The sequence below is a fragment of the Podarcis muralis genome, chromosome 2 (genome assembly GCF_964188315.1).
Source record: "Podarcis muralis chromosome 2, rPodMur119.hap1.1, whole genome shotgun sequence".
Lineage (NCBI taxonomy): Eukaryota > Metazoa > Chordata > Lepidosauria > Squamata > Lacertidae > Podarcis > Podarcis muralis.
The window spans coordinates 21910094-21936079 of NC_135656.1; the positions used below are offsets into that span (position 1 = coordinate 21910094).

The following is a 25986-nucleotide window of genomic DNA, read 5'->3' on the forward strand; positions in this document are numbered from 1 at the left end:
TGTGTGCACGTAAATGGCCTTTTATATTTGTTGAGTTCCCATCACAGTATTTACTTGCATCTCTGTTGTGTGTATAGAAATTGAAGGAAGGATGTGTTCACATGCGGATTTTCCGTTTCAGGTGTTTAGGTTGTCTGTGGTCCTTTTTCTGTTTTTGAGTAAGTTTGGTGCCATTTCTGGTTGTTGTCTATTGAAGAAAAAAAAGCAAGTAATTAATTATTAGTATTTAATTATTAGTGTGCTTGGTGCTGCACAAATTGACAAGAGTTTCTGTCCCTAAGGAACTTACAGTCTAAAATTTGACCTAAAGGTAAGCAACACTGGAAGTGGAGGCAGGGGAACATAATAAAGAAATATATGTATATGAGTTACACCCTTGCTGTAGGTGGGCTGTGCGGCCTTCCAGATGTTGCTGGACTCTAGATCCCATCAGCCCTAACCAGCATGGCCAATGGTCAGTGATGATGGGAGCTGTAGTTAAAAATACATCATGAGGGCCAAATGTTCCACACCTGTGCTCTTGAGCATGGGGTCCAGGAGGCTGTGCCAAAGACTTAATAGGCTAGGTTTTGAGGAGGGGTGTCAAGTAAAGTAGGAAGAGTGTTCTAGGAAGCAGCTCCAGGTACACAAGCCACCAAGGGTGAAAAGGTGAAGGTTTTTTGGTTGGTTGGTTGGTTGGTTGGTTGGTTGGTTTGAAGGACCAGGAGACTTTCACATTGTGGTGGGTGGTGGAGCTTCAGGAACCAAGTTCATGAGCAGGAGATGCAATTTTTACTTTCTCTTCTTCAAGGTTTCCTGAAATCTTAGTTAAAGCTACATGTGGGCTTTTGGGTCAAGTGAAAAATATCACACACACACACACACACACAATGATGCCACTGGTCTCTCAAGGTCTTCTCCTGCTGCCCATAAAGCCTTCTAAGGTGGTGAAGCTGGCTACCTTTTTCTCCCTTGAAAAGCACATGGAACCGAAGGAGGAAGTTAGAAGACTGTCTCTCTTTCCCACTTCCTCTTTCATCTCTATGCGCTTCCCAAAGCTCAGATTAATTCTACTGGAGGTGCCCAGGGTGGGTGCCAAGATTAAGGGGAGGTTGTCAGCATTTAAAGACTCCTCTGGAGGCATTGGGCTCTACTAGCCTGTTGTACTTACTAGTGGAAGCCAGTGCAAGGATTCCTGGTAGCACAATGCGAATTTTCACCTGTTCACCTCCTGCTTGCACCCTGCACAATCCCCAAATCTGCTCTGGAGGGATGGGGGAACACCCAGACCAGATTTTGGGTGGTGCTGGCAGAAGGAAGGAGGAGGTTCCCTTGCACAAGGAAAACCTTTCCACTGATGCAACCTTTGCCGTAGCACTAGGCTGAACACAACCCATCCAGCATGAATCATTTGCGTTGCTTTTTGTGCTATGCTTCGTCCTCATGAAGACATTAACTTGAGTGCTTTATTCATGCTTTAAAAATAATTTTAAAAAGAATTGGCAAGGTTGCCACTACTTGAAGTAAGCATCACTTAGAGCTCAACAGACTTTGGTGCCACATTTCTAGGTTTGCACTTTAAAGCTTTCCCTGCAAAAACTTGCTCTTTACCTCTGAATCAGAGTAAATGGGATCTGCAGAAAACTTGATTTGCAATTAGTTCTGATTCTGCATTAAGGAGTGGGTTTTCTTGGGGAAAGTGATGGGGCATGGGGCTTAAAAGCATGGATGTGTGCCTAGAAAGTACAGGGCAAAAGCTAAGTGTGGATGAGCCCTTAGCTGCTGATGGAAAAAAGTGTTATATAAGAGCCTAGGAGAAACCCAAGCCCTATCTGCTTTATACATTTAAAGCAGTACTCATACCACTTTAAACAGTCATGGAATCCTGGGAACTGTAATCCCCCCCCCCCTAATTTTAATTGTTTTTCATGTAAATGTAAGAACAACATATAAGTACAGTAACTTGTCCAGTGGTAGGTACATTCTTATTAAGTTTCATATGCAGTACACAAGGAATACAGTGGTACCTTGGAAGTCAAACGGAATCTGTTCCGGAAGACCATTTGACTTCCAAAACAGTTCGGAAACCAAGGCATGGCTTCACGATTGCAGCCAATCGGAAGCCATAGAAGTCACGACGGACGTTCGGGTTCCAAAGAACGTTTGCAAATCAGAACAATCACTTCTGGGTTTGCGGCGTTCGGGACCCAAAACGTTCGTCTTGCAAGTTGTTTGAGATCCAAGGTACGACTGTATGTTTATTTATGCATTATCAAGTATCCTCTCCGTGGTGATTCTTGTGTTGGGGGTATAATAAAAGTATATTCTGTCTCATTTATAAAGGAAAAGAAAGGAAGCCGAGTCTCACCAAAAAGTGTCTGTCCTTTCGGTGCCTTTAATTACCCTCCTGTGCAGAGTAAAGCATTCCGATAGCCACGTCCCAAATATTATTTAACCAGATTTCAATGGGGATTTGGGAACTGTAGTTGGTTACGGGTGCTGGTTGTTTGTGCCATATGTGATAATGTTTTCAGTGTGGTCTAGATGCCCCTGTTCCATAAAGTACCTAATATGTATATTGCATATGCGGTGATCTTGAGTCAGAGAAGTGTTTTCCTTTGCTCTAGGGTCTAAAGAAGTAAAAAGTATGCTGTTGTCACTCCCTTAAGCCGTATAATTTTAAACATAGTTCCCAACTCCACCCAACTTACAGACAGACTAGTAGTGCATTCTTGGTCTTATTTTTGGCAGACAAGGTTGTGTTGGTGGTCCATGGCTCACTGTGTCTTGGCAGGGCTGTGGTACGACTGCCTCCATTTGGTGCTATGTGAGGCATATTCCCCGGAAAGAGTCATCTCACCTCTCTTAGCTATCATCATCAGTTAACGTCCATTGCCCTTTGAACAGACAGCATGCTATGACTTTCTAGTTGAGATTGCCCAGAGCTGGAAACTAGGTATATCCAGGGGTTCCCTCCCCAGCAATTTGAGGTCATTGGTGGGGGAGCGCTGGGACAGTGATCTCTGGCTCCTCTCCCTCCAGCATCTGGTTTGCATTGTGTACGCCTGGCCCCTGGAGCCAAGGGCATCTGCCATAAAGCTAAAATTAGCACAGGATGTTGATCTAGTTAGCTGGATTTGGTAACTCCAAGCTCCTGGGCTGGCTCCAGAGATGAGTCAGTTCTCCTCCTCAACCCTGCTGCTCAGACCTCTGTGCACATTTGATCAGATGCAGGTCCTGCGCAACAAGGCTCTTTGGGGCCACTTTGCTTTGCTCTGGTTTCTGCATCGGTTGGTAGTGCTAGAGGAAAGTCTTTCTTCTTCTCCACATCTCAGGGGTTTCCAAACTGTGGTCCATGAATCACTAGTTGTCTGTGAGCTTCATTCAGGTGGTATGTTGATTTTTGGCTGAAGATGGGAAGTGATACATGTATTACATGAAATAGCCATATGTATTTTTCATTTCATTTTCACCTTCCCCCCCCCCCCATGGGACTGTATTACAGTTTGAGATCTATGGAATCTAGCATAGCATCTAGCACAGCACATTACAATTGCTACAATAGGCAGTGAAATCATTAAGTGGTCCTTTAGGGCTCTTAGCAATTGTCAAGTGGTCCATCGGGGCAGAAATTTTGGGAAACACTGCTCCATCTTTCTTGCTGCTCTGTTTCACTTTGTCTGAGGAACAGCCTCTTTTCAGCATTTAGGGCTGTGCAGCAGAATGAGTCTCTTTTTGTCTCTGTTGCGCTTGTCAGCACATGTCTCTCCGGCTATTGGCAAAGCCACGGTGTCGGGCAAGGTTTTTTCAAGTCTTGCACAGTTGAGCGGGGTGTGGGTGGGTGTCCTTGCCTAGTGAATCATTTCAATGTGTCCACTCATCATTGCCTCCCATTCTGAAATAGTGGAGGAATAGCAAGAGCAGGCAGACGTAGATCACCGTATATTTGAGTTGGTAGGATTATACCTACAGACTCAAATGTTCATAGCATTATAAAAACCAATATCCTTATTTGTAGGACCTTCCACCCCCCTCTGTACTTCTTCTTTTAACCATTGGTCCATGTTCTCTCTTACACATCTGCTCCAACCCCCTATGCTGTTTAGTGTGGCCATTAAGGGAGCTGAGATCTAGGACTTAAGTAGCTGGGAATCTGATTTCACAGATTCATATTGCAAAATCCAGGATACTTAATTTGAGTCATTTTTAAATTACTGACCATTATGCACTCCGTGTAAATTGCATTTGGGGGTTGAGTCCATCTGAACAACGATATCCATGTCTCTGAGAGATGGAATGCACTAACGTGGTTGCTGCTGAGTTGATTCTATAGAATGAGGGAGAAAGTAGCAATATATGATGGAAATATAATCAACTAGGGGCATGTCTTATGAAAGCTCCTTGGTATGAATGAGAACTCAGGAACCACAATAATGCTTTATTCTCTTTTATTGCATAAGCTAAAGTTGCTTATAAGTTGAAAGCTTTTGAACCCAAGGTAATCCCCCCCACCCATTTTTCTCTAATGTGGACTTACATATCTATTGAGAAGATGCCAGATTTCTGTGCTTAATATCAGATAAGCTAGTGGGCCTTGTAGTTTTAAAACACTTTGCTTCAGGGAGCACCCTTGCTAGCCAAAGCTGGATGTAGGAAGCAGAGGAAGTTGGAAGGGTTTTAAAAACAGCAACGTAACTTCAGCTGAAGCAGCTTGAACTAGCATCCACCTACTGCCATGATCACCTGAAAAGTGCCAAATACATCTTTGGGCTTTGATCTGCTGTCCAGTTAAGTTTCATAATGGAGAAGGGCAGTTTAATTGCAAAATGGAAAAGGGGGTTAAAAACTATGTGGTAGTACAGTGAGGATAAATTTATCTTTTAATTTACAGGAGTGTGCAGCTGGAACTAAAACTGCCTCCACAGGAAAAAGGAGGGAGAGAAAAACCTAACAGCAGCGGGGGGGGGGGGGGGGGGGAGTATATTGAGTTTGTCATTATTCCAAGTAGCAAGTTATGATTTACAGCCTTGACAGATAAATTACTTACTTACTTAAAATTAAAAAGTAGCAAATGCTGAGTGTTCGTTTTCAAAATTCAGACTTCACACACACACACAAACTCTTAAGAAAAAAACTGCATGGCAAGGGAGAGGCCTGTTGACTACGATAGAACTGGAAAAAGCAAATCTATAATTTGAACTTGCTTCACTAAAAGACGTGCCAGAAAGGATCTTTCACTGCTTTGCTGGGTACAGCTTCACAAACCATATTGGGTTGTTCGGCTGTTCTGGATGAATTTGCCCTCCCTTTGATGGATCAGTTGTTCATTTGGGGAGTGCTCCTGGAACCATCTCTGTCACTAAAAACTCCAAGTGACCTCTGTGGCAAAGAGCACCTATGACCAGCTTTGGTCGGTATTACAGCTTGCTCTTTCCTGGATAGGGTAGCTTGGCCACTGCTGGTCATGCGTTGGTATCCGCACGCTTAGGTTTCTGTAATGTGCTGTATCTGTGGCTGTCCTCGCAGCCAGCACAGAAACTGCAGCTAAGTGCAGGATCCAGCAGCTGTAGTGCTCAATGGGGCACCCAGGTATGTACATACTTCACTTGTGCTGAAGGAACTGCACTGGCTGCCTAGTGGTTACTGGACAACACTCAAAAGTGTTGTTGCGGACATACTGTATAGAAAATTCTGAACAACTTGGCTCCAGGATGCTTAGCAGATTGCTTTTCCCTATATAATCCTAGTCAATCCCTACAATCATATAATCATAGCTTCAGAGGATGCCTTTCAGTCTCTGCTTACAGCACTGCCAGTTCCCAAGGCTAGGTGCTTTTTCCTTCACCCGCTGCAGCTCCAGAACTCCCGCACCTTCTTCCTAGCTTGTCTCTGTGCATGCATGAAATAATCATTCATTCCTGGGCTGGGCTGATTTTGCTGGCTGCACGGAAGAGAGCATCGCACTGGGAGCACGGAGTGTTCATGGGATTATTTATTGGCTGTTGGAGTGGCTTCATAGCTTAGCACTTGCGGAGACTGAAGGAGATTCTGGGGCCTTCCTAAAAGAGACAGATTTCCAAGCTTATTATCTCGGTGGATCCTCCTGACCTTAAAAAGTATGAAATTCTGGCTGAGGCTCCAGCTGACTAACTCTCCTCCCAGAATGCACTTGGGGCATCCTGTGTATGGCAGTATTGTTTTAGCAGCAGGAACCATGTTAGTTTCCAGCAGCCAAACTGCTGTTATTCAGCGGCTACAATAACCTTGGCAGATGTTGTTGTGGTTGCCGCGGAAACGTTTCCTTTTTGTCATAGCCCACGTGAAATTTATTGTTTTATTTAGGTCCTGACAAGCAGGTTGCAGTAGGGAAGGCCAGAGTGTCACCTCGCGAGGAGGGGACGTGTACGCAGAGCAGCCCAACCTCTTGTGTCTCCCACAAGCACTGGCTTTGGCCAGCTTTATGCTGTCTAGTAGTGTAGCGTCCCCGTCCTCGCCCTCCTCAGAAAATACGAAATTCCTGACTAAACCATCCATTAATTCTGCAACCACAAATCCTCAGTATTTGAATGGCAAAGCCATGCCTATATTCACATGTTTTATTTAGCTGGCAGACCTTACGTACACAGTTGTATAATTTATGGTTTGAATTTTTCCGTTTTATGTTCTGCTTTATTTCCTTTTTTGTCAGAGACGGGAGAGAATTGGCAGAAAGCTGTAGGACACACAGGAACAGTTAAGAGCTGGGAAGAAGCAACAGGCTGGGCGGGAATAGGGAGCTTGTGGGCCTGTCTCCCCAAGTCAACTTTGCTCATCCCTCTCTCCTCCTAGTGTAAATCAGTCCTTCAAAGTGTGCCCAGGGCTGTTACAGTAGCTCTTGGTATATGTCGGTGTTGCTGTTGCAAGTGCCTCCAGGATAAGCTACCTAGGCTGTGGCAAAAAAACACACACAGCCATCCCAGACTCATAAAAAACCCAGAGCACTTTTTAAAGCAGAACTGTCTTTCAAGGCCTTCCGTCCTGCACAAGGCAGGGCAGCTGTGGCTTAACAAGAGCAGTCCCGGAATCGGTGTCTCACAGCAGTCTAAATGGTTGGGGCAGTCCAGAGTCTCAACAGAGGGGCAACATTAGCAGAAAGGTCCAGTGACCAGCTAGGTGGCAGGGCAGCACAAGTCAGGGAATCCTAGAATCTTAGAATTGGAAGAGACCCTGAGGGTCATCTTGTTCAACCTCCTTCAATGCAGGAATCTCAGCTAGATCATATGTGACAGATCTAACCTCTTTTTAAAAAGGAAGGAGAGTCCGCCACCTCTCATGGGACTCTGCCAGAAAGTTCTTCCTGATCTCCTTTCAAAACCATTGGTTCAGGTCCCACCCTCCAGAGCGGATGAAAACACAAGCTTGCTCCATTCTGGTACAGAGATGTTGTTTGTGCAACATATGCTAATGGGGCAAAGATGTTGTGCCTGGAACAGAAGGCTTTTAAACTCGAACCTTCACATTGCTTGCAGGTTTGGTCTACTCTTGAGGAGTGGCTTACTCAATAGTGTTTATTCACTCTCAAAGAGCCTTTGTTCCTCAGATGGGCACTTTGGCATTTGGCAGTCAACTGAGCCTGCCCCTTTAGGGCTCAATGGCAGCTTGGCGTCTGCCTGATTCCAAGAGAGGGCTACCTTTGCCACGGGAAGAAGGTTATATCGCCATTTTTCCTGCGGACCTGGGACCTTCCTAGTCTCCCTCGCAGTCTCTTCTCACAGAGTATTTTAGTCTGGGGAGCCCCAAAGAGAATTCCTCCAGCAGGGGCATGGCACCTTTGAGACCCTGATCCCCGTTACTGGTATTTGACATGAGAAATTTGAGGTGCATATCCGCCATATACAGTTCCCCTATATAACCCTTGAAAGGGGAGGATGTTAGAAAGTTCATTTTTCTTAGACCCATGTCTAGTCCAGTCGCATTACCTTCTATTCTTTGGCACTAGAGGGAACTAGTTTCTTCCTTTGGACTGAGATTTTTGGCTCCCTCATCTCAGAGTTGGCAGTGCCATGACACAAGTAATGGGGGAAGTTGCTCCTGGTCCCCTCGTGTAGCAAAGATGAGGAACCTAGGACCCAATGCTTCCCTCCTGGGCTTTCTATCTGGCCCTCAGAATTCTCCCCAGGCCACACTCCTCTCTGGTGAGCTGCACATATCCTAAGTGCTTTGGCCTGACCAGAATGTGTCCTTTCTCTCTGATAATGCCTTTTGCTTACCCGGATGGGGGATAGAGAGGTGAGTGTGGAGAAACTAACCTCCAGTACAAAGGTAGACATCTATATTTGTTGCTCTGCCTACTTTTTGCCCAGTGCTTTATCTGGGAAAAGTTCATCTGCCATCACCCTGTCCTGCAGAAAGGACTATCTGTTCACATGGCTTTAGCGGTCATTTCTTGAAGCAAGGCATGATGACAGTGTGTTTCAGTTCTCCAAGTGATAAGTGTATCATTTCCTTAAAACTTTCCCTGCAAAGGAGGCAGGGGTGCCAACTGGAATAAAACATTGTGGGGGCCCAGGTATGCCCTACCCTGCATAACTGATCACATGGCATGGTGCACGCACACCATTTGAATGGCAATGTCCATCAACTTTGGAGGCGGGCCTCCAGCCCCCTCAAAAATGTTATTGCGAGGGCCGAAGCCCCTATGGATCCTAGTAGCTGGCTCCTATGAAAGAAGGTATGGGGTGGGAAAATCAACCCAAGTCACTCTCAGTTTCTTGGGCCTGCACAGATTTTGCCCTGATTTGGTCTCTTCTGAGCTGGCTGCTGAATCAATCTGTCTAAACCATTTTTTTACACAAATACTCCATGCCTTTCAGTGCTCTTTCCTACAAGTTCAGCTTTCAAAAAGCTGCCCTCAGTGCCCCACATTATTTGGGAAGTGCAAGAGACTGTGAAGGGCTGTTTCTGTGTGTTTATTACATATATAGACCACCCTTTCTCCCAAGGAGCTCATGGCTCTCCTCCTCCCCATTTCATCCTCACAGCACCCCTGTGTGGTAGGTTAGGCTGAGAGATGGTGATTGGCCCCAGATCGCCTAGTGAGCTTCATGGCTGAGTGGGGATCCGAACCCTGGTCTCCCAGGTCATAGTCCAACACTCTAACCATTACACCACACTGGCAGTGCTAGGGGTGGCAGGCACAGAATGAGAAGGAGTTCTTGTGTCTTTAAATAAGTTGAGTATGTGGGAGAAACTGCAAGTTCTAGCAACGACCTTCTCTATCCCACTCTCTTCACCTGTGATTCCAGCATACCCTCAAATTTCTCAGGAGTTGCATACCATACCCCCACATCCTCCATCATTTCTCCAATGAAAATAGGGATGTCCTAAGAAAAGTGGAGGGACGCAGGTGGCGCTGTGGGTTAAACCACAAAGCCTAGGACTTGCCAATCAGAAGGTCGGCGGTTCGAATCCCCACGACAGAGTGAGCTCCCGTTGCTCGGTCCCTGCTCCTGCCAACCTAGCAGTACAAAAGCACCTCAAAGTGCAAGTAGATACCTTCCGGCGGGAAGGTAAACGGCGTTTCCGTGCGTTGCTGTGGTTCACCAGAAGCGGCTTAGTCATGCTGGCCACATGACCCAGAAGCTGTACACCGGCTCCCTCGGCCAATAAAGCGAGATGAGCGCTGCAACCCCAGAGTCGGTCACAACTGGACATAGTGGAGAATAGGGACACTTGGAGGGTCTGTTCCAGGGCCCTGTCCTGTTCTCCCTGTGCTGCTGATGAATATCATGAAAACTAGCATCAGGAGAGAAGGGGTTTGAGGCAGTGAAGGAGCAAACCTGGGGATCAGAGAAAGATCTGGAAAAACTGTGGCTGAGAAATGCAACCAGAGAGGGAAGGGTGGAGAGGAGGGAAAGTGGGGATTTGCGTGGGCCTTAAAAAATGGCTCTTAAGAGTCAGAGTGGGCCCTTCCTGTCCTTAATCCCTTAACAGTGGTAATTGCAATTAGCCCTATTAGCACTAATGGGTCTGAGTACAGGGCTTTTCTCTCCATGCCCAGCAGAGAGAGTGGAGTGCTCTTGAGCATTGCAAAGTAAGGCAGAGGGATCTGCCTGAGCATGAATTAATGATTCTCATGGGAGGTTCCTGCCTGCAGGGTGGTAAATAGCAGATGGACCAAGTGCGGGAATGAAACTGGAAAAAATCTTGACAGCAGAAGGTGTTGGCTCTTGGTTTAAGGAAAACGAGAGGGGCTTGGATTGCAAGAGAGGGAAACTGAGGCATAGGAAGGAGTATTGATGCAACAGGTTAGCAAACATAAATATCTGCATTGCAACTGCCAGTGCTCACTCTAGATCAGGTATAAAGCACCTTCCTTTGTTAAGTCTTCTGTTCCAGGCACAACGTTTTTCCACCACTAATGTCCCGTTGCTGGAACACCTTTGCACTAGTTAAATACAGAGTCTAAAATTATTCATTGCTTGTTCTGCTCTATGCTTGTAGGTTAGGTAAGTATTATTATCCTCATACTGCAGACCAGAGGCTGAGAGAAAAAAGCTTCATCAAATCGTGCAGAAGCAGAAGGCAATATTTGAATCGAGGGATTTCCTGGTTCACAGCCTCATTGCTACTAGAAAGTCTAGAGTTTGGTACTTGGGATATATTTTCCCCTGAAGCCTTTGGCAAAAACCTGTTATTAGCAAAAACAATTTTGTACACCAAAAACCTTGCTGTAACTAAGCCTAAGTATGCATATCTGAAATAATTGAAACAAAATAAAAAAAATCCTTCCAGTAGCACCTTAGAGACCAACTAAGTTTGTTACTGGTATGAGCTTTTGTGTGTATGCACCCTTCTTCGGACCTGAAGAAGTGTGCATGCACACGAAAGCTCATACCAATAACAAACTTAGTTGGTCTCTAGGTGCTACTGGAAGGAATTTTTTTATTTTGTTCAACTATGGCAGACCATCACGGCTGCCTACCTGTAACTTGAAATAATTGTTTATTATTTCCCTGTTTCTGTTCTACTTCAGTGTCTCCCTTGTGTTGATACATAGATTTTAAGCCCCTTAGGGGTAGGTGCTGTTCCCTTGCAGTTTGTAAAGTGTTGTGTGCATGAAAGGTATCTTCTTCTTGTTGCTGTTTACAAACTGGCTACATTTGAATGAATTTGCTTAAGTTACATAGTGAACCCAACTTGGGCAATTTTAGAATATCTCAGACTATTGGGTGCTCCATCTACCCCTCTCTCCCTTTCTTGAACTACGTAGCAGAAGTTGCCCATGTATTTAAAATCCAGAAATAATCCAGAAAACTATATAAAATTAATTAAATGTGTGCACCTAGATGAACTTGGGTAAATGCACACCCAGAGAGAGCTTTTGCATGGTTCTGCACCACCCTTCTCCTAAAGTGTGTGGCAGAATCTGAAAGAACTTCAAAATGGCTTGTTTGGCTCATGAAAGAAAGATTTGAGAAGGGCTACAATGACGGGAAAGCATAAGAATCATACATAGCTTAGGCAAGGCTAAATCGTTGTTAAAGCTTTTAAGTAATCTCAGGGGTCTCCACTAAAACTCAACAAAAAACAGTTTTTATTTTTGCACAACTTATTGATCTGTGGAACTCACTGCCATGGGATTTGGTGAAGGCCTGCAGCATAAATGGGCTTTTTTTAAAAAAGACGTTTCTAACTATATTTAATGGAGGCTAAAGGTATCAGGGAAGGTAGCTTTCTGCTCAGGTCCTCTTTAAACACGAAGCTGCTGGAAGCTGTGATTGATGAACTGGAACATAATTATTGAGCATCTCTCCTGAAGCATCCCAAATAGGCTACTGTTGGCGACGACAAGCTGCGGGGCTAGATGGATTGTTACTCCGATCCAGTAAGGCTGGACCTTAATTGATACTTCCCCAGTGTTGCTTTCAGCTTCCCAAACTCCCCTTGATGAAGTGAGCCTCTGCAGTGTGCCAGCCTGGCTGGCTCCCTTCAGATCCCCCGCCCTTGCACTCGCTTGCCAGGATCGCATCCCTGTGAAATGTGTGGAGCTCCCAGCAATAACGCACGAAACCTTGGCACGGTGACTCTTCTCCTTTAAATATTAATGGGGCTGGCACCATCTGCGGCAAAAGGGTATAAATTTGCCTAACTGCTTCTCTCCACACTGCCTTTTCCCTCTGCCTTCTAGTTTGGATGGTCTTGCTACCACCAGCATCCCACCATTGCCTCGCCTCTGGGCAGCTCTGGTGGAGTCCTCCTCCTCCCCTCCTCCTCCCGTGCCCCCGCCCTGTGGGTCTGTGGCTATGGGCTTGCTGTGGGGTAAGAGGTGCAGCAAGTGCCCCGCCAACTGCTCCCCTACTTATGCAGGTAACGGGGGACTGTCCCTTTAAGAGGCTGCATCATGCAAGCATGTCAGGATTTAAAAGGGCTGCTGTGCAAGGTGTTTATGCACTTGGGCTGTAGACCGCCCTCCTCATCCACTTCTCTGCTCCAGCCAGGATCCCAACTGAATCGGGAGCAGACTGTGCTGCTCCTCTAGGGGTTAAACCTGCCGGTGGTACTTCTCCCTTTCTCCCTCCCTCCCTCTCTCAGAGGCTGTGCAGCTGGAATCTCGCCTGCTCTGTGGCTGGGTGTGCTGTGGCGAAATTCCCAGTCGCTGCTCTGGAAACCAATTGTGCCAGAGAAGAATGTGCCGGCTCAGCTAATCAGCCAGGAGAGTGTGAGAGGAAGAAGAAGAAGGAGAGAGAGAGAGAGAGAGAGAGAGAGAGAGAGGACCTGTGCCCAAAATATCGGTCTCTACCGCTCTGCCTAACAAGATCTCCTTGACTCTCCCCTGTTCTTTGCAGGCGTAAAGTGGAGCAAGGACAGCAGCATGTCCGACAGCAAGGAATGGGCCACGCTCAGCCCAGAGGAGTTCACCCAGCTGCAGAAGTACATCGACTGTGAGTCTTTTCCCTTCTCCCATCTATCTCTCTGGGCTGGCCCCACCAGGCTGGGACCTATTGGGGAAGGACTGTGACAACAGGAAAGGTTGAAAGGGACTCCCCATCCTAAAGCATCAGAGAGTCATGTGGGACATTGACATGCCAAAATCTGGGCTTGCTTTGATGGAGCTAGGGCGGTGGCAGGGTGGGAGAGAGGGGGGAAGGTGGAAGGAACCGTCTCTCTATGCCAATCTGGAGGGGGCTGAGTGCAACTGAAAGGTCTGTTCACTCTGTAGCTGTCCCCGTAATATCATCTTGGAATGTCGGAGTCAGAAATCCTGATTTGGCGGCTACAGAAAAATACAGAGAAAACAGTATGGTCTGTGAGAGTTTAGCTGGGGGACGGCTTGCAGCTTGTGGGAGTACCTTGGCTTGAAAAGAGCAAGATAGTTTTAGATCCCTGTTTTCCCCGCATGGCCTACCCACCCCCCAAACAGTGGTGGGCAAACGTGGAAGTTGAATGCCAGAATTCCTAATGCCCTGGGTTCACAAGTGTTGAAAGCCAGGAGATATTTGGGCCAGAACTGCTGCCTTTCTGCAGCCCACTGCTAACCCACATTCCTTTCAAACGTAGGGCAGAGTCCTACAACCCCTGGGCACGGCATGTATCATGTTTCCTACACTGTATAATTTCCCTCTGTTCAATCTGTTTTCTTTGCCCTACAGACAGCAGCAAGAAGGTGCAGGACGTGCTGCAGGAATTTTATGGAGACGGTAAATTGTCTGAGCACCTTCAAGGAGATGTGAGTACACCCTTCTTCCCCTGCACCCGTTCATCTCTTGCCTTGCAAAATTTGTACATTTTTTTTCGGGGGTGGGGGTGGGAGGGAATCACTCATTCCAATAAAAGAATTTACCGCCAAAATTCATGTAGGCAAGGTGACCTTGCAAAGCAATATGCCATCCCTTTGAGCCTCTCATGTCCCAGCTGAGGCATACCTGGAGGTTGGCAAAACCAGCCCCCACCAGGATGCAGGCACAGGAGGGGCGCAAAATTCACCTATCTATGGAGTATAGGATGTATATGTGTGTGGTAATACATCACCATTGTCGTAGCAAGATCAAACGTGGGAGAATCTTCATCCTTTTCACACCATGAAACAAAGGCATTTTTTTCCGGGAGGTGGGACGATAGAGCTCCTTGCTAGGGATGCTAATTTTTAACCTGTTCTTACAGATAGGAGGTTGATCCTAAAGTTCCATAGAGATTCACTCTCCTGTCATTTAAGACCACTAGATTTAATCCTGCCGTCTGGATTAGGAGAGAGCAAATATCTGCTACCTTGTATGCAATATCCTTTTAGGTACTTGTGCTATCATGATGTCCCACATCTTTGGACTAAACTTAGCTCATTCCTCCAGCCTTTCCTCATAGGACTTGTTTTCCATACAGTTGACCATCTTTGCTACCCTTATCTGAACTTGCTCCAATTTGTCTACATTCTTCTTAGTAAAGAATTGGACACAGTACTCCAAGCAAAACAAAAAATGAAAACAAATTCCTTCTTGTGACTTGGAAACAACGGTTCTGTCAATGCAGCCCAGAGTCACATTAGCCTATTTTGCAGCTGCCTCATGTCGCTGCCTCATGTCCAGCTCATGTCTGACTATAAACTCAAGATCCCTTTCGCATGTACTGCTATTGAGCCAGGCACCCCTCACCCTGTACTTGTAGTTTGTTTCCTATTTGCATTCCTATTTACATTTGCATTTAGTTTGTTTCCTGTTTGCATTTGTTGCTGTTTAATTTGTCTGTGTCATTCCAGTTTTCTCTTCTCTCAAGGTCCCTTTGAATTTTATTTGTATCTTCTGAGATGTTAACTGTCCCTTTCAGTTTTGTATCATCCTTATAATTGATCAAGAGTCCCTCCACTGTGTCACTGATAAAAAATGTTGAAGCGTGTCAGGCTTGGATTCCTGCTGCATCCCGCTTGTGGCATCCCTCCAGTTTGGTGAGGAACCATGGATGAGCATGGTTTTCCAAACAGTTGTGGATCCACCTGGCAGTATTCTCACCTGACTCACATTTAACCAGTTTGCTCACCAAAATATAATGAGGGACTTTGTCAAATGCTTTACCGAAATCAAGATTTATTCCATCCACAGCATTTACACAATTTGCTGAGTCTCTACTTCTGCCTTCCTTCCTGTAATCAAACAACCCAAGGCTCCCATGTGGATTATCGTGAACCTGCCCTATGCATCGCAAGTCTTCCCTGTTGCTTGACCATTATCTCTTACTCGGCCTATGTGATGACTTCTCCCCTTCCTGTGTCTGCTAATCCAATAGCTGCCATGCAATGGAGTGAATGGAGAGGAGATTATTTTAATAATGTTTATTAAATTTTCTGTTTTACAATTTCACATACTCATTTTACATCCTTAAAGCATCAATGACTTCTCTTCTTCTCTTTCCATGGTTCATTTTACATGTCTTAAATCCCTGCATATTTTACAAAAACTGTCCCAGTCAGTTTTCCATTATAGAGCTTATTTATTCACTCCCGTTAAATCAGGGACAAAACAATTGAGGTTCTCCATTCTCCCTTACCATGCAAGACCACTACCATAACATTGACATTGCTCAGATCAGTACTCTGTTCACTTTCTATTACAACTGATAGGATGGGTTTCCTCACATTCCTCCTCTTTTTCTTCTGTCGCTTTGTTCTTCTACTGATGCCGTTGCCAGACGATAGACTTCGAGGGCTTCAAGCTCTTCCTGAAAACCTACTTGGAAGCAGAGGAGATCTCAGATGAACTTTGCAGCCATCTCTTCATGTCTTTCCAGACTACGGCAGGACAGGCCACAGGAGAGCCAGGAGTGCAACCAAGTAAGGAGACTTCCAGCAGAAAGGCTGCTATATTGTCTTGCTTTTATTCAGGGGGTGCGTGGGATCTGCACATCCTCTGGTGGTGGTGAAAAAACAACATCCCAAAATGCTTAAAAAGTAGGGACAGATGCTCTGCTATGCATCTTTTTTGGGTGGAGGTTTGACTTCGCATCTGATTTATTTATATCCTGTCTTTTAGGACAAATGTCCTCTCAAGGCGGCATACACAAATCATAACACTTACTTGAAAACTGTTTTTTTTAATAAAAAAATTAAACTCCTTAGAGTGAGCCCCAAAAGAACAATAAACAGAGATATACAGCAGGTAGGTGATGACAACGAATGAAATGTAGCCTGAAATAAAAATGTCTTGAGAGTTGTTGTTTTAACACAGTACATAAATGTGAATGCAGTGTAATATCTAGCAGCCCCTAGGGTGGAGAATTATTGACAGATCTCTTGCCCCTAAAGCCTTTCCTCTCTCTCCCTTCCCCCCCTCGCTTTGCAGCCAGTGGCTTTGTTTGCGTCAATGATGTCTCTTGTTACTTCTCTCTGCTGGAAGGTGGAAGGCCAGAAGACAAGCTGGAATGTGAGTAGCTGAGAAAGGATCAAGAGAAGGATGGGGCAGCTGAGGACCTCAGATATTGGGGTGGGTGGGTTTGGGGTAAACAAACACTGGTGAAAATCTGTCCCTGGCGGTTCTTGAGGGGGGAAAAGGCTTGGTGAAGGGTTGGAAGGAAATGGGGTTTTTATGGAAGGTGTCTGAACCAGAAGGGAGATGGCAGATGTTTCTTTCCTTTGATCCTGAAGCTTCTAGTTCTGATCTTATTTCTCCTCCCACAGTCACCTTCAAGCTCTATGACAAAGATGGGAATGGCCTGCTCGACAGTTCAGTGAGTAGCATGAGATCTTCAGGCGCTAACTTTGGGCCTGCTGGCATTGGATATCCTCTCCCCATTCATTTCCTCTTTCCCCCCATTCAGCCATTATAGGCTACACACCCAGCAACACGCATCTCCACCCACAAAGCTTTTGAACATTTGCGCTTTTTGTACCTGGGATGACCCAAGCTATTTCAGTGGCACCCACACACACACACACTAATTGACATGAGCCCAGACAGACTTCTACAGGGAAGTTCTCTCGCACAAGCTTTGTTTTAGTGAGGCTTGCTCAGGAGAACATCCTGGTACATTGTTCCCTGTTGTTCTGTCTCTCCCACTCCTGCCTTTGATGGTGCCCAAAATATGTTGCCTTCCTTCCCTCATTTGTGGGTGCTCATTTCCCCCTCATAGCTTATCTCTGGTTTGCACTTATGTGGACTTTCCCCTCCACGCTCCCAGGAGGTCTGTATCTTGTTGCCTTGGCACAGAAGCATTGCTGTTTGTTTTCCAGCATTCCACCTTTTCCGCTTTCTGTGGGAGACCTCCACATTACCACCAAGTTTGCAGCCTAGAGGGGCCCCATCCTGGCTATGATTCCAGCCCTTCTGGGCTTCTGTTATTTCATGGATGCCATATTTGGAAGAGGAAATATGGGAGCAAAAGGGAGCAAATCTTTTTTCATATTTTCTTTGAAGTGCAGTGTGGTGGATGTGCCCTCCTGGCCCAATACAACTAATGTCAGAGACCAGAGCCACACTATATGCACTTTTATGATTTGCTGTACAAGGTTGCCACTTTTTTTCCTGGCAGGACTCCTATGCCTTTAACAGCTGCATGGTAGGAAGAAAATCAGCAAGTCAAGTTTGCTGCATCTCCTACTAGAACAAAGATAGCCATCCTATTTTGAGCAAGCTAAGATATGATGCTATCTTTGGCTTCTCCCAATCTGTGATACCTCTTATCAAATGGTGTTTCTTGACTCCTGACTTTATCTTTCTAAATGTGCCCCAGTTTCTAACGTGCCTTTTTTTATGTAAGCACCTTCACCTTTAATGCAGGCCTTAAACTATGTTCTTATGTAGGAGGTGGACCGCATAATCACACAGATGATGCGTGTGGCTGAATATCTGGACTGGGACGTCACTGAGCTTAAGCCAGTAAGTGCAGAATACCCATACCTGATTTTCACTAGGCGTATTTCCGTTCCATACTCACAACCCACACACATGCTCACCTATGCTGGGAAGTGCTGGCTCTTGCAGTGTTTCCCAAACATGGGTCTCCAGCAATTTTTTTGGACTATAATTCCCACCATCCCTGACCACTGGTCTTGCTAGCTGGGGATGATGGGAGTTGTAGTCCAAAAACAACTGGAGACCCAGGTTTGGGAAACACTGTGAATTTTGCTGTCTCTTAGAATCTAGGAAGCTGGATAAGGTGTTGTCTTCAGCACAACACCAGGAAGGGGCTGGAGCTCAGGCTGTGCAGTTATGGAGTAGTGTATTTAGTTGGAAGAGAAGACTCTGACAGTTAAATGAGCCAGGGCAGGCTAATGGGGTTCATATATAAAATCTAGATGGGAGTGTCCTCATAGAGTGACCTCTCCTTTCTGCTGGCTGGTTGTTGCTTTTTTGCAGGGGACAGTGTGGTGAAGAATACAAGCTCTGGTTTCCCCGCCCCCCTTCTCTCCAGATAATCTTTGCAGTTACGAAGCTTTTGGGGTTTAAGAAAGGAGGATGGATGCTGGGGGTGGATGTAAATTGCCATATGCTGCAAATAACGTTGGATTCTTGGATGCACATTTCGGGAAGAATGGCTTTGTCTCCTAGACGTGCCTCATAAAAAATGAGCTGGGGAACAAGGCATGGTGCGCATGTCGACCTGTGTCGAACGGACTTCAGCAAGCCCTCCCATGCCCTCTTCTTCTCCCATCTCTCATTGGCACAGATCCTGCAGGAGATGATGCGAGAGATTGACTACGACGGCAGTGGCACAGTGTCTCTATCTGAGTGGCTCCGCGGCGGCGCCACCACCGTCCCCCTCCTGGTGCTACTTGGACTGGAGGCTGTAAGTGCACAGAGGGACAAGGGAGAAGGATGGGGAAGGGAGATGGGGGCTGAGATAATAAGACAGGCAGACACACCTCTGCCCATCTGAGCCAGATTGAGGCGCTGTGGTCTGGGACAGGGGGGCATTCTGTGATCTCCAGTACAGGAAGCAGGAATGGTTTCTAGCAACAAGTTAATATTACCTGGGGCTTCCTTGGAAACGAGCTTCAAGCTGCCACCCATTTTGACGGATAAGTCACAAGCTGGCTTTATTAAGACTGGAGCAAAAGCAAAACTGCTGTTCCACTGCGTTGATTTGAAGCGGTTGCTGCACTGTTGGACTCCAACTCCCATCAGCCTCCAGCTAGCATGGCCAATGTTTAAGGGGGGATGGGAGATGGAGTCCAGCAACACCTGACACACCACAGAATAGCCACCCCTGCTCCATGTGGTGCTTTTCTCCATTGTGGGGGCTTCTTGGAGGAGAGTCCTCCCTTCCTAAAATCTTTATTCAAAATGGATATTTTTACTCTTGTATTAGTTCATTCCAAGGGGCCAAAGTTATAGGTCCATACACACACATTTTGAAGGTCATATTATCCCTCCCACCCCAAAAATATGCCAACCTTTGTCCAAAATTCTGACCCGCCTGGAACCCATTCCCTCCCACACCTCCCGCAAGCCCTGACATCTCTCTTCCCCTCCCACTCACAAAACAATCACATGCAAGAACAAAAACCAACTTCTGCCCTCACTGCCTACTTTCCTCCATTGCTGCAGACCATGAAGGATGATGGGCAGCACCTCTGGCGCCTGAAGCACTTCAACCGGCCCGTTTACTGCAACGTGTGTGAGACGCTTCTGCTGGGGCTGCGCAAGCAGGGGCTGCGCTGCACTTGTGAGTGGCTCCCTTTGTCTTTGGGGTGAAGGTGGTCATCTCCTCCTTTCATCCAGTATGGGCTTCTCTAGTATTTGCCCACCCTTCTGTGGAATAAGCGCCCTGCGAATGTTGCGTTTGTGAACAAGGGAACCTGGGGGTGGAGAACAGGAGGAGGGAGCGTCCTCCAAACGCTGCCATCTTTGAGGCATCTTCAGGAAGAACTAACAAAAAAATGAGCTTCCGGCAGCGTGGCCTGTACCACTGAGCAGAGGGCAGAGGGGTGTTTTAATTTTCCCTATTGGGTGAAACTGCCTAGATCAGAAATTTCTTGTGGCCTCTGGAGATGCAACAGGATTGCCCTTGAAAGTCATGCACACCAGCACCTTTGCTCTGGAAGCCCCTGCGATTCCGTTCATCTCCCAACATCTTTGCAGGCACTTCCTCTCCTATTAAAACAACAGCAGCAGCAACCCAACAACTTTTCTAGAAGCTTGCCTTTTAAAAGAAAATAAAGCTGGGATTTCCCTGAGCTGCCCAATAGTTGCTTGCTGCTTTTAAAATTATTATTATTATTATTATTATTATTATTATTATTATTATTATTTATTTGTACCCCGCCCATCTGGCTGCATTTCCCCAGCCACTCTGGGCGGCTTCCATAGAAACCAAAAATACACTAAAATATCACACATTAAAAACTTCCCTGAACAGGGCTGCCTTAAAAATCTGCAAGCTCCTTTAAAGCATGGTTTGCAATGTGGCATGTACATGGGGTGAGGGAGTTTGCTATTTAATGAGCATTTCTCATCACTAATTTTGTCACAAACAGTATCCAGCAGGGGTGAATAAATCTTGGAGAGATTTGCATGATGCCCAGGCATGGAGCGCTGCAGTTTCGGTAGTCAGAAAACATGACATCCGTTCAACAATTGGTTGTGCTCTGTGTGAAACCAAATCTTATTGGATCCCTTGGCCTCTCATGCTCTCCTCTTGGAGAGGTGTTCTCCGTGGCTCTGTGCTTGCAGGATGCTGATCAAAGGATCAGGAAGCAGGGAGAGCGGAAGGAAATGAGAGGCCTAAATCTGGGCGGCATTAGCTGGTGATGGGGTGGGGATTTCATGGGGCAGTCTGTAACTGGAGTTGCATATTCAGTCCCTAATTGCTCACATGTCAACAAATCCATCCTCCTTCTTTTTACCCACAGTTTGCAAGTACACAGTGCACGAGCGCTGTGCCCGCAAAGCCCCACTGAGCTGTATCAGCACCTATGCCAAGAGCCGTCGTGACACCAGTGTGAGTACCGTGGGCAAAGGAGGGGAGGGCATTGCATCCATAAAGCAGCCTTTGGCTCATCTGGCTGCATTATTACCTAGGGTTCCTTTCAGGCTTCCTCTCTTCCCCTGCCATGTATCCTCAGCCTCCCTCCTTTCTGTCATGATCTCCTGTCCAAGCAAGAGAACAGATTGTCTCATTCTACAGTTCCCTCCACTGACTCTCACGCCTTCCCTTTAGGAACTCTCTGAATCCATTTTTTCTAAGGATTTGTGGGGTGCTCCCCCTCTCCTCTTCTCCTGGATGTAGAATTATCTTCTCCTGTCCCCAGACCACATCTCTAGGAACTATTTCTTCCCTTCAGATCTCTTAATTCATTCATGACCTCCACGTCTCCTTGGCAGTGTCATCGCACCTCGCAGTTCCAAAATCATTAGCCAAGTAAATAGCGAATGCACAGCTAATTATAAACACCGTAGTTCTTTGCTCCTGCCCAGTTTAATTACATCAGTCCTCTTAACCACCAGGAAATAGCATGCAAGAGCTGGGAGAGGATGTCCTGGACAAAGGACTCTAGAGCTCTGGCTCCCATTCTCCCCTTCCTGTTTCAATCTTTTTAGATCTATCTTCTCTCCAGGGAGTCAGGGCTAGAACTCGAGAACTGTGGATTCTGATTCTGCTCATCTAGCCCGGTGGTCCCCGTCCCTCCACTTTCATGCGCCCGTCGCTCTTTCCACTTGCAGGCACAAGCCCACATCTGGGTAAGAGGCGGCTGTGAAGGCAGCAAGTGCGACCGGTGTCAGAAGAAGATCAAGAGTTTTCAGAGCCTGACGGGAATGCACTGTGCCTGGTGCCATCAGAAGGTGAGTTCATACCCCCCAATTTTCCCTGATTGGAGGCATAGGTGCCATAAGTCAGGAACGGCTCTTAATTAAGGGCCTGCTTCTCAGTTATCTGTCTTACATATCAACCTCCAGCTTTCCCTTCCCTCATTTGGGAGATCATGATGCATCTCCATATTCACTGTGGAGAGCCCTCTCAGCACTCATTGCTTTGTTAGTTGTGGTGCAGTGTGGGGGGAGAAGCAGCAGCAGCAGCCGGGATGCAACCAATGGTCCCATCCCATGTGCCAGAATGGCTGTGAGAAGCGGAACTGTGTCTGATCACAGAGTGGCCCCTTCCAGGTATCCTGTTACCTTGTAGGAAGGAGTCCTCCATTGCAGTCCGGCTTGCCAAGTATCGGAACACGGGAAGCTGCCATGTACTGAGTCAGACCATTTGTCGGTTTTAACTCAGTGTTGCCTAAAAACTGTTAGGCAGTGGCTCTCCAGGGCTTTTGGCAGGGGGCATTCCCAGCCCTACCTGGAGAGGCTGCGGGGAACCTGCAGGTGCTCTACAACTAAGCTAAGGCTGTTCCCTGCATAGGCACAGCAAGATCTGCAAAGGGCAGCAGAGGATTGGTGGAGTAGAGGACCTTGTGGGGAGGAGGAGCATTTCTCGAGGGAGCCTGTGAAAAGGTGGGAGGTGAAAGCAACAACGGAGGTGGAGGACTGTCCTGTGGCCTAATAAAGCATGAGTGGTTTATGCCTTTCTGGCATAGTGTGCCATGTTATATGTATAGATATTCTGCTAAGTGATTTTTGTGTGTGTTTTATATGTAGGCAGAGCTCTCATTTCATCAGTTAAAAGCGATCATCATTTTTGTCTTGCTTCATGGTTCAGAGAGCAAAATCACAAATGCTGTTCCTGAACTGGTGTTCTAGGTGAAAGGAAGAGATTGCATTCGAGGGTTTTGGTGGTACCTTTCGGCCCTTTCCATTTTGCAGGTTGGAACTCAGAATAAACTTTTTGTGTGTGTGTGTGTGTAAAATCTCTCTCTCTAGATCCATGACGAGTGCATGCCTCTCATGCCTTCAGCTTGTGATTGCGGGGTCCTCAGAGATCATATCCTTCCACCTTCAGCAATCTACCCTGTTGTGCTGGTGAGTGGATTATTGAAACACATGGATTATACACAAAATGTTTGCACATGTGTACACCCCCCCACACAACACCTATGCACAGAATAATACAGAGTTGGAATCACAGCTGTCAAGGTGGACACAAATGACCGGAAAGAGAGTTCTCTTCTGAAGCCCATTGATGCAGCCTGCTCACTATTGTTTTTAAAAGATTTGGAGGCAGTGCGAGAGAGCAGTCACTGCCCATAATGTACGTTGTTTCTTGTGTCCTACCATAGTATCTGATCAAGCAGTTTTGTAAGTTCTCATTCTGCTTCCAGCTAAAGCACTAAAACACACCCTTAGAAATCATTGCGGCTGCAATAGATTGTGTTTATATCTGGGTGCAAGTCCTATTGTTGAGAATGCCCATTCTGCATACAGCATTTCTTCTTCAGCCCCTAAGCACTGAAGTAATTTTGGAACTATTTTTTAAAAGGTTTTTAAGTATGTATATTTCTATGTATGCTTAGTATGTGAAAGGGTACCCAGTCACATGGGCGGGGTACAAATAAATAATTATAATAGTAATAAGTAGTAGTAGTATTACGTAGAGGTGTGGGGTTTAGAGAAAATGTTAACTCTGCCCCTCTTCAATGCTCTGTGTATTTAGGATGATTTTTAAAGTTTGCCTCGAGAGTGAAATTGACTAGACCAAAAGCTGCTGTTGATATGGCCCAGTTTAAGACAAGATGGCATAATTTCAGCACTGAAGTCTACTGTAAAGTACATATCACCACATTTCTGGCACATGCATATAATCCTCAGAATCTGCTTTTGCTCTGGAGATAGGTCTGGTTTTTTTCAGTACAGGAGAATGCACACAGGGAGCACATTAAGTTGGTGATGAAGGAAGAGGAGGAGCAAGCTGCAGGTCTTAGAAATGTACCCATCCTCTTAGTGCTTGCTTGTTTGTTTGTGCTGAGCCTTCCTCCAGCATTTGACCCCAATGGTTTTCATCCCAGCAACAGCCTTAGAGCTGTTGTGGTGCTACTTCCCCTGCTGATTCTTGCCCCTTTCTGTGTCCCAGGAGCGACAGAACAGTCAGAAGAACGGAGTCTGTGGGACCCCTTCAGAAGAGCCAGCTCAGCCCTTCACCACCCCCGAGGGACAGGCACTGCGGGTGAGCCTGGGGAAACTGGAAGGAGGGTGTTGGCAGGTCCCCACTTACTGTTGGTACCCTGTTGGCGCTGAGGTCCTGTGCTTGTCTGAGCAATGCCTTCCGCATTCATGTTAGTTACAAATAACCCAGGAAGTTGGCAGGAGAGGGAGGTTAGTTAATACTTAAAACATCCCTTGCCCTCAAGCTGAAGCACATTCAAGTCCCTCTTGTGCTGTTTGTGCCATGTGTGGAATTTGGTAATACCAGTGAGAGAATATACAGTGGTACCTCGGGTTAAGTACTTAATTCGTTCCGGAGGTCCGTACTTAACCTGAAACTGTTCTTAACCTGAAGCACCACTTTAGCTAATGGGGCCTCCTGCTGCTGCTGCTGCTGCTGCTGCGCCACCGCCACACAATTTCTGTTCTCATCCTGAAGCAAAGTTCTTAACCCGAGGTACTATTTCTGGGTTAGTGGAGTCTGTAACCTGAAGCGTCTGTAACCCGAAGTACCACTGTACTGAATATATGGTCCGGTCAGCGCAGGGTTTTAGAGTTGTTGTTTTTAAATGCAGCTTAAGCTCAAACCACTTTTGAACCATGCATGGAGGTCACCCACTCAAATCCTCAGCAGCTGCTGTTTGCTGAAGCAGAAGACTTGCTGGGTTAGAGGGCTCAATTGCATTGTAACCCTAAACTAGTTCTGACCGCTGTGGCTTTCCTCCACGGATTCCGGGTATGACTAAGCCACTTCTGGCAAAACCAGAGCACCACACGGAAACACTGTTTACCTTCCCGCTGGAGCGGTAGCTATTTATCTACTTGCACTGGTGTGCTTTCAAACTGCTAGGTTGGCAGGAGCTGGGACAGAGCAACGGGAACTCACCCCGTCACGGGGATTCGAACCACTGACCTTCCGATCGGCAAGCCCTAGGCTTAGTGGTTTAGACCACAGCACCACACGCATCCCATCGATTTCAGCTGTACCCAGCCGCATCTACATGCCTGTTTCTCCATCCCTTCCTGTGCTGCTGAACCTACAGTGCTGTTTGCTTGTTAGCAGGAGTGGAAAAGCGAATTTGACCATTGGCCAAGCTACTCTCCAAAAACCCTTTCCATCCGTCTTTCCGCAGATCATCCCGGTGCCTGACACTCACCCCTTGCTTGTCTTTGTCAATCCCAAGAGTGGTGGGAAGCAGGGAGAGAGGTGAGAGGGGAATGGGGTCTGAAGCACAAAGGTGGCGGGGCAGGGGAGGCTAGAATCATAGAACTGTAGAGCTGGAATGGGACGCCAAGGGCCATCAAGTCCAACCCCCTGCAATACAGGAATCCTGCCCACAGCCATGGACTCGAACCACCAACCTTCTGATTAAGAGCCAGATGCACTGACACATTGTACCACATCCTTCTTTTTCCTAGGATGTGTGTCTTACGGTCCACACCAGTTTTGCTTTTGGGTGGTTAGATGTAGTTTATTTTTTATGAGTTTTTTGTCTGAGGTTCTATAGAAAATCCCAGCAGAATATATCTCTTACAACATGGAAACTCCCCCGCCCATTTCTAATTGCCAGAAAAACTCTGGGTAATCACTTATACAATTCACATTTGGCAGGGCTGCCAGGAGCTTGTTAGAATTGCTTGGGGCTCCAGATCTGGTCAGTGGGACACTAGCTGACCATCCCTTAATCTACGAGACCCCATCATTTGCAAGCATGTCCCACAAATTTGGTTTCTCCTGCAGAGCATATTACGAACTTGACTAAGGTGGTTTCTGATTGGCTATCTTTCCCCCCATCTTATTGGCAGGGTGCTGCGGAAATTTCAATACCTCCTCAATCCACGGCAGGTCTACAATTTACTGAAGGGGGGCCCCGGACCTGGGTGAGTTGCTGTGACCTTCAGTGCATGTCAGTTGTGTCTTCCTGTTGTGACAGTAGTTGCCCACATTTCACAACTCTTGAAGGATAAGGCAGGTTGCTGGTGGGAAATGGTGTGTGTGTGTGTGTGTGTGTGTGTGTGTGTG

At 46.5% G+C, this 25986-nt stretch overlaps 1 protein-coding gene across 5 annotated transcripts in view; it reads left to right on the forward strand.

The window, feature by feature from the left end:
• The window catches only part of DGKA (diacylglycerol kinase alpha), an 81051-nt gene that overhangs the window by 46460 nt on the left and 8605 nt on the right, over positions 1-25986 (forward strand). For 4 of the 5 annotated variants that reach the window (XM_028712369.2, XM_028712386.2, XM_028712377.2 and 1 more), the window contains 14 exons: positions 12807-12902; positions 13611-13687; positions 15637-15778; positions 16287-16367; positions 16622-16671; positions 17745-17819; positions 18610-18729; positions 19491-19608; positions 20795-20883; positions 21606-21725; positions 22746-22844; positions 23893-23985; positions 25097-25170; positions 25770-25844. In XM_028712369.2, the coding sequence (XP_028568202.2) occupies positions 12807-12902; positions 13611-13687; positions 15637-15778; positions 16287-16367; positions 16622-16671; positions 17745-17819; positions 18610-18729; positions 19491-19608; positions 20795-20883; positions 21606-21725; positions 22746-22844; positions 23893-23985; positions 25097-25170; positions 25770-25844 (1309 nt within the window). Of the gene's footprint in view, positions 1-12248; positions 12328-12806; positions 12903-13610; positions 13688-15636; positions 15779-16286; positions 16368-16621; positions 16672-17744; positions 17820-18609; positions 18730-19490; positions 19609-20794; positions 20884-21605; positions 21726-22745; positions 22845-23892; positions 23986-25096; positions 25171-25769; positions 25845-25986 lie in introns of those variants that run through there. The other variant, XM_077924003.1, reaches the window with a different exon arrangement.